The sequence below is a fragment of the Fulmarus glacialis genome, unplaced genomic scaffold (assembly GCF_000690835.1).
Source record: "Fulmarus glacialis isolate BGI_N327 unplaced genomic scaffold, ASM69083v1 scaffold17822, whole genome shotgun sequence".
NCBI lineage: Eukaryota > Metazoa > Chordata > Aves > Procellariiformes > Procellariidae > Fulmarus > Fulmarus glacialis.
In genome coordinates, this window is record NW_009198620.1 from 26,623 (window position 1) to 35,353 (window position 8,731).

The window sequence follows — 8,731 nt, forward strand, 5'->3', positions numbered from 1 at the left end:
AGTTAGGGAACATGTACAATAGTAACAGCCAAGTATTTCTCCTACATTCTATATTTGAAATATCATGTTTAATCCTGGATTTCCTGCAAAATCCCTCACTATGGTAAGATATCTTTCAACTGTTGCCAGGGTGTATGCCTCAGGACATGACAGAACAGAAGAAGGACTGACAAAAAACATATGGTTCAAACAGGGACTGAACACTAAATAGCACGAGTACTTTTTGGACTGTTGCCCATGAAAGACCCACTGTTTCTACCAGAAATCTAAATCTCTGGAGTTTTAGTAATCTAAAACTTTTAGATATGTAATGTAATACATTTTTAGTAAGGTAGCTTTAGAACAGTACCAAGTATATGAAGAATTATTCTGCTGAATGACAGCAGGAGGAGTACAAAGAAAATGGAGGATCTCCTTCCTTGATGCTAACTAACTTTCTGTGGCTTGATGAAAAAATATGGATCACAGGCAGGTCTTTTTCACTGACAGGAAGGAAGGTCAGAAAAGAGGTGCTAATGTATGATAGCTGCTTCCTTTATCAGATCACAAAAAGGCTTTCAAGAAAATATTTTCTAGAACTGTCAAATGAGCTATTTAATTGCTTCACTCAGTTCTTCCCACTGGCTTGTTACCAAAACAGCCAACATAATTAGCAAGCAGATAATACTGCATCTTGAATAAGCTTGTATCAAAAATTTTCTTCTTTTGGAAGTGGGGTGCCTACTCCATCAGCATATACTTGCCATCCCACGGGGATATCTGGGAGAGTACCAGTACCACCCCAGAGCGGGTCTGTTCCCACAATAGCTATAGCTGAGGGAAGGAGTGACCTGCTTGGCTGAAAATTCAAGACTGAGTTAGAGGAAGACTTGCAGTTAAACCACATGGGTGGTAAGGACCTGATGGGGTGATTATTTTTTTTAAACTACAAGTGGTTGAACTGAAGGGAGATTAGTATTTTGGTGGCATTTGATATTTTCCATATTGAAAATGCATTAGGCAGCTCAAAGCAGATGCCTAAGAGGAGCTGGGTGCCCGAGCTGTGGCTTCTTATTGGACTGTCTGTACCGTATCACAGAGTCGAGGAAAAAAATATAACCCATCTTCACAATATTTGTCATTTGAATGGATGCTAGCTAGTTTGTGTCTAAGGGCATCATTTATCATCCAAGAGGCATGAGGTAGTTCAGCATCTTATTCTGTGGAGAATTGAAGACTTTGTTCTTCATCTCTGGGACAGAAGTCGTATTATATTTGGGGAGACTTCCTTTGGGCAACATCTTGAACTTAAAGCCTAGCTGTGCAGTCATGCAACGTGTATTATCTTTCTTTTTCATTCGGGCTATTCATGGTAATAAGATTCCTGCTTTCTCTGATTTGCCTATTGTCTTCTGTATAGATTGCAAGTTCTTTGTCTATAAAACCTAAGAACAGGATGGCAATAGTGCAATGGAGTCCTGAGCTATAAATACTACACTAAACCGAAGAATTTATACAGTAATAGAAATAAAAATAATGTAGTAGGTAATTGCCTTGGGAGTTGGTATTAAAAATACAATCAAACCCTAACATGCTGGGTAAAGCTGATTTCACTCCCATGTTAAGATAGCTTTGCTTCTATTCCAGAGCCGAGTGGTGATGAAATGTAACTTTTCCTGCATGGGTTTTGCTATACTGATGGTGGTGATGGAGTGTGTCACAAGTGAACATTGATGCAGGTTGTTAGCATGAGTGAACCAAACAGTGTATAATGTGACAAGCTATTAAAGCTCCACGTTAGAGAGCCTCCAAGAGTTTCAAAACTTGGTAATTTTATCTGTGCTAAGAAGCTTTTGAGCCATGCCAAGCCAGTGACTGAAGCAGCTGTATTATTGAAAAGTAAGCTTTGTAACAATGAGAAGATTCTCATGTAGTTTAGCAAACAATAAAAATGGGATTAACTATGAAGTTGGTGGGATGGCTTTTTTGAAGCCCTCAACGTGTTTTCACTGTTTGGCCTCTTGTGTAATTACAGAACTAGAACCGCAACATTTGAAATTCCTTTATTATTGAAATATATTTAATAACAGGGTTTAAACAGCTATCGGCCATCAGCTGGGCCAGAAAATATGACTTCCTTTATAATTAGAAGAAAATATCCTTTGGGTTTAAAACCCCGTTTAAATAAAACTACTATTTGTCACAGAGGCTCTTTAAGAAAAGGACAATACTTCCAAGTGTTGATACGTTCCAAAGTATTGATTATGTTGGAGGAAGAGAATAAATAAGGAGAGAAATTTCCCTTCCATTATTTTGAACAGAAATCAATGTTAAATGGAAAAGGCCAAAATCACTTGGGACTTTTAAATTGGGCTATTTCTAAAAAGGAAAAAAAACCCTCAACAAAAATAGTATTATAAATAAAAAAGCCCCATCCTTTTAAATGGTCTTTTTAAAAAGAGGAAGCACTACATACATTTAAAAGACAAGCTGAATTGAATGTATAAAGAGACAAAAAAATTCAGAGGTAAGATCCAGAGGTAAACTCTGGGCTGGATTCAGCTGAGACGCTACTGCCTCTGAAAATTACTATAGATCTAGTGATGCGTAAGTTCAAGAAATAACTCAAAGCTACCAAATCCAGTGATCACTGGGAAGATACTACAGTGATAAGTGACCACAGAATAAGAACAGCACCCAAATGCAGAGTTTGTTCTGTATCTTCTACCTTGCATAATGCTACCAAAGAGAAGAGCTGGAATAGGCTTAGAGAGCTGAGTATGCCTAAAATATCCTTCTAAATCATTCAACGCAATCTCACTATGGTTTGGTAGGTGAATCCAGGTTAGATTATAATAATAGCATGTTCACAGCAGGAGAATAAAGCCAAAATTTGGTATTTTGGGTAGATTATGTAATTCTAAAAATCATTCTTTCTTCCTATGTATTTTACATTCTTTATTTGGAATGAAGTATAACAAAAACATGGAGGTCTGTCTATTTGCATGTAACTTTCCTACTTAGCTGAAAAAGTCTGTGGAGTATGGATCATATGATAAAGCCATTTTAATTGTTGCATAAGGGAATATATTTTTCATTAAGTACAGTGTGGTATTAAAGTGTATTCTGTACTTAGCTATAACAGGAGTTCTGTTCCTGCTGCTCTTCAGCTTGTATAATTAAACTGGACAGAAAATGGCATGGACATATACAGGCAGCAAAGACAACCTTCTTCACCAAGAGAAGAAATTAATAACAAACCACTGAAAATGAAGCACTGAGTCTTCACTTCAGACGGATGCAAACTCATATCCCAAAGGATAGTATGGCAGGAAAGCTAATGACATTAGTACATAGCTAAAGTTGCTCTTTCCTCATAATTAAGATGTACTGTTTTCTTAGATCTAAGAACGTCCAGGTGTTGTTGGTTTACAATAGGTCGTGGCATGAATATTTGAAGTAATTATTACCGTCAGAAAAGTTTAATTCACTTCTTCACGATAAAAGAGCATTTAACTTACTTTGATTGCTTTTTTCTCTGCTCCCCCCTCCTCCACTTCTGCCAATAGCAAAACTCACAAGTTTTGGTCATGTAGGGATCTCATGGCACCAAAGGATATAAGAAAAATTAAATGGAGTCTTTAAAGATCTTTTGAAGCCAAGTAATAGAAGGGAGGCATTGAGAACAGAGAGCAGATGTCTTCCCTCAAAGAGTCTGTAGATAAACTCTGAGCCAGCCTGGTCCAAGCATAATTGAGGGAGCTTTGAACTTGACTTTTCTGTATTCCCAGTTTAGCTTAACATATTGGCTTTTTCCTCAACCTGTTGGTTGTCATATTGTTAGCCAGTGTTGAAGCTGTAAGGGAACAGAAGTAGTTGTTTAATAACATTATTGATTCAAATGATGATAGTGAGAGATGTTTTAAATACATGAGTTAGATGTTTTAAATACATCAGAGTTACAAAGAGGTTTCAAAATAACGGATAAATTATAACTAAATTTCTGTTGATTCCAGTTTGCAGTGAGAAATATGCTGAATATAAAGGCTATTTAGTCATCTCTCAGTTCATTTTAAAATTCAGAACTGCCAAACATGTATGAGAAGAAAATTTTTGTACTTGTTTGGTTTGGTAGTCAGTGTTTTGTTCACAAACTTAAACATCGTGAACAAATCACTAACTATGCTTTAGCAATAACAAAGCTATTCCTAGCTGTTCATTGAAGACAGCAACAAATTAATATGGCCTAGTGTTTGACATGGTTTGAGGTATCATTAGGAATTTACTTCTGAGTACAGTCTTTTCTAACTTAAGTGAAATTCATTTGCTTTCTTTTTGCCATTATAGGTTTGGGTTCTAAAGACTGGTAGTGTGTAGAAATGGCTGTTTATAGCCCATTCGCACAGGAACATCTGCCTCTGGAAAAATCAAGTTATTACTTACAGCTGGAACATTAACTCTCCAGACAACTGAGGGCAGGAATAGGGGAAAGAGAAGGCAGGAAGAGGTGCTGTGCTACTACCTGGTACATATTCTTGGCCACATCAAATAAATTGTGGTCATGAAACAGGAAGCTTTTTCTTCCTGCTTCCATTCTGCATCCCATAAATCTACACTTGGATCACTTCCTTTAAAATTCAAAATTACACTTCAAACGGTATTTTTCAGAGTAAGCAAAAGGCAAATTTCTTTTTTCAATACCAACATACAAACTACCACTATAAAATCTGGGTCATGTTTTGAGGTGATGTGCATAATTCTAGTTGCTTTCAACTTTGAAGACCGAAAGTGGTCCGGCATGAATGCTGATTAAGTGTAACAAGCTTCATATTTGCATTCTTTTTATCTTCTACAAAAAGGACTTTATTTCAATAAGCTCATTTTATTTGCTAAAAGGAAAGCAGTGTTTGGAATCCTATAGCATATTTTTCATGGCTGCTTAAGAAGTCTCCAGCAGTGTTTTCAATCAACTTGTAGGCCTGTGGGGAAAGCCTATTCCACATAATCTAGCACATTATTTCATCACAGCCATTATGTCTAAGCTCTGACACTGGATATTTGTTTTGCTGTTTACCATGTGTTATGGCACATAATTGGAGTTTAGGAAACATGACTTCAAATTGCTGTGCAATAACTGAGGGAGAGGCTATGACCTGTTCAAATGCACTTGATAGTTTGGAAATACCTTCATCTCTTGGTGAACTCTCACTGTATTCAGATACAACCTAAAATACTGGATTCAAGTGATCTGTAAAATTGTGGGTTCTGCTTAGTGAAGGAAGGAAGGTGGCAAAAGCCTTCCAACAGAGTTGATGCATGGGGTACTGAGCCTCCTGCACCTTGTCATGCTGGCAGAAAAAAAGAACCACAGACCTGCAAAGGTATCCACTATGAGGAGATTGGTGCAAACCTGTAGTTGTTGCTAAAGACAGGAAAGGGTTGGTATCAGGAGAGGAAGCATGGTGAAAGGAGTACAAACCTTAAACTGCCTGACATTTCCTTGGGCCACGAGTTGGTGCTCATTTTCAGGTGTGATGCAGTAAGCTAATCTCTAAACCAGATGGGAAGAAGAGGAAAAAGTCAGCCATATGAAGTGGGATTATGTCTGTAATCCCCAATCTATAATGGGGAAGTAGCATGAACTTTATTTAAAACGGTAACTTAAATCTTTAATATCACTGCATCACGTGCCTTTAACTTAGTCACTGAGAGAACAAGCTTATTATAAGCCCCTTGGTATTAGCCTTTAATATAAGAAGCAACAGTAGAAAGTTTTGCAAATACTAAGTCCAAATATTTAGCAAGTGCATATGGAAAAGAACATCAGGAACAAGTTGGTATCACAGGCCTTACATCCCCTAAATTCACACTTTTCTGTTAGTGCTGTATTGAGTTTGACTCGTCCTGGTGGGAGAGGAAGGAGGTACTATTTCCCAGCTCATCTCCCTTGTCTACCCTATGCTGTGCCATTTGGGATCACATGTGGATTTTGGTTTATCGTGAACTTTCAACCAACTTAAGGAGTTCCTGTTAGACTAAGAGCATACCTTTCCCCATACTTTTAAGGGCCATAATTTAGGGCATCGTGTCTTATGATAGCCTTTTGCTGTATTTCTCATGGGGAGACTGAAGAGTTGCTGTCTATCGGAGCTGTAAAAGGCAAACCAGAACTTGCTAACACTACAAAATGAATGAGCAAATATGGGTTTGGCTAAAGGCTTCTGCATCCCAATATCAGTAAACTTGTTTAAGATGGCAAAAGCCTGTTGGGCCAGTACAAATTATTCTTTGACACTTAGGTGCTAATAGAAAATGGGCTTGTAAACCTCCAGGAATGGAACAAAACAAAGGGCTTATAGAATTGCTGGAAATAAGAGCTAGAAATTGTGCACAACATTGAGATGTTGGACCTGATGAACACAGGGCAGGTGAAAAGGAGTTCCCACTTTGGGGTGCCTTTCTGAGGTGAACATTCAGTGAGGTGACTGTAATGTTTCAGAAACAAGACATTTATCCCTTTAGGCCTGCCAGGTCAATGCGAGGGGCATGTACCCTATATAGGTAAAGGGTGAGATCCTATTTTCTGCTTCTCTGTATGGTGGTGGTTCAGTGATTTGCCTAAGAGCGTCAATATCTTGCTACGCCATTGTGTAACTCTAGCTGTAGGAAAGGAGAGCAATAGAACTAGGTATAAGTCAGAGAGTCTAGATTAGGTTATAAAATTATGACATGTCACGGGACAAAAATTGATGCTGTATAGTGGTGAGGAGTCTTACTTCTGAGCACCATTTGAGGTTTTAAGACTATAGATAATTCATTATGACAGTGATGGTAAAATTAATATGATGGTAAAATTAATATGATCAGTGAACCTTAATCCTGTGCCATTTTGAAACTGATAAAAGTACAGGGGGGTGAACTGTAAAGAAATGTGTATGCGTTTTTCCCCATAGAAACAGGTTCTTTTAAATAGAATTAATATATTAATATTACACATAAGCATATAAATGGACTTAAAAGAACACTCTTAAGGTTGCAGTGTTAAAATTCTTGCTGTTATGCGAATCATTAGAATAAGATGGTCACAAATTGTTTCTCCCTCAGTTTCTGCTTTATTCAGTGCACAGACCAGGCATATTATACATGAAGTGGGTTTATGTAGTGCAAGATGCTGCTGTCTAGTACCCTGGTTCTTTTACTGAAGTAGTTAAAAAGCAACAGGCTAGATGAGACCATAAGTGGTGCCTATATCAGAATTGTTTCTTGATTTCCAGATCTATTTCAGCATCCTAGTCTACCTTGAATATTAAGTTTCTTCGAGCATTCTGATACTAGTGATGAACACAATAGAAAGATCTGCATTAATTCTAGCCTTGGCAGAGTTTTGAAATGATTCCAGTAAATAGAGGATAAGGTTACATATCTGACAGAGAAAATCAATAGGAAGTGGAGGACAGAATACTGGGCTAAATGGAGCTATTGCTGTGACCCAGTAAAGTATTTCTGCTGTCCTTTCTGGACGCTCATTAAACGAACAAAGGCCATCCTGAACACGGGGCTACTTTGGGGGAACATCCCACCCTCCCAGCATGTGGATATGTGTTTAGAGACTCTTAGAATGCTAAGATAGGAGAGGTTTGAATTGACTTTGTACATATAACAGTTTACAACACTCCCGTATAGAGTGATAAAGCATACCTCGGACTGAACTCTATTTAGGTAGAGCTGTGTGAAGACCACACCTCAGAGCTGAATATGAAGATACCATAATTTGTATATTTTTTTTATTAATAAGGAAAAAATAATTTCATCAATCGGATTAATTACATGCATCAAAAATCATTTTTCAGAATTATTATGGTGCTTTCTGGAAAGCTAATTTCAATCTAGAAGCTCAAACAGCATACAATAATCCTACCTCGAAACTCCAATCCATCTGACGGTTGAATCCAAAAGGTCACTCATGCGTAATAAGTTTTGGGAGTAAGAGAAACAAACTGCCAATTGAGATCCAGCCATTTCATTTCATAGCAACATTTCATGACATTTTATTAGCTTTCCACTTACTTCTTTAAAGGTCCCACGCACATTCATAAATTTATAGATAATATAGGCAGGCACAAGTATCATTGAAGATAATGCTATTCCCCAGCCAATGCGATTTGCCCAGAGAGGGAAGGTGTATTCATCGTAGGTCAGAGGTTTGAAATTTATTATGCTGACTATCACGACAAACTAGGGAAGAAAGAATAAAATGAACCACAGTTTTGAGATGAAGAAACTTAGTGGAAAACCGATTTCACGTGTTTTATTAGGCAGCCACTCTAAGGTATATTTCAACCCAGCTTTACTATTTACCTTCGTCCTATTTACTTTGTGCCTCTTCCTGCTTAAACTGTTGAAGTTCTTGATGCATTTACTAGCATTAACAGTTCATTTTAGCTACTCTGGACACAGATTATTTGATATTTTGGTGGGAAAATCAGGTGGTTGTCTGCTACTGCCTCATGTAAACTAATGTTATAGATATTAAAAAGAGATTCTGTAGTCAAGAAGTTGGTTTTTCCCTTCTTTGTTTCCCAGAGGCATTAGGCTTCATTTAGAAGTTTTGTACCCATTTTTCAATGAGAGGCATGATGCAAACTCTAGCATGATACATTTACTGAGGAAAGGTCAAGCAGCCCTAAGGCCTGGAAAACAAAGTTGTTTTTTTCCTGCTGGTGTTACCCTGTCCAGTACTAGATGCAAGAAG

At 37.6% G+C, this 8,731-nt stretch overlaps 1 protein-coding gene across 1 annotated transcript in view; it reads right to left on the bottom strand.

The window, feature by feature from the left end:
* Positions 1-3,030: 3,030 nt before the first annotated feature.
* SLC6A2 (solute carrier family 6 (neurotransmitter transporter), member 2) overlaps positions 3,031-8,731 on the bottom strand; it is a gene marked incomplete at its 5' end in the record, with an annotated part of 19,641 nt that continues 13,940 nt past the window's right edge. Inside the window, 3 exons of the mRNA XM_009572986.1 lie at positions 3,031-3,835; positions 5,459-5,530; positions 8,047-8,214. Coding sequence (XP_009571281.1) covers positions 3,812-3,835; positions 5,459-5,530; positions 8,047-8,214 — 264 coding nt within the window. The remainder of the gene's footprint in view (positions 3,836-5,458; positions 5,531-8,046; positions 8,215-8,731) is intronic.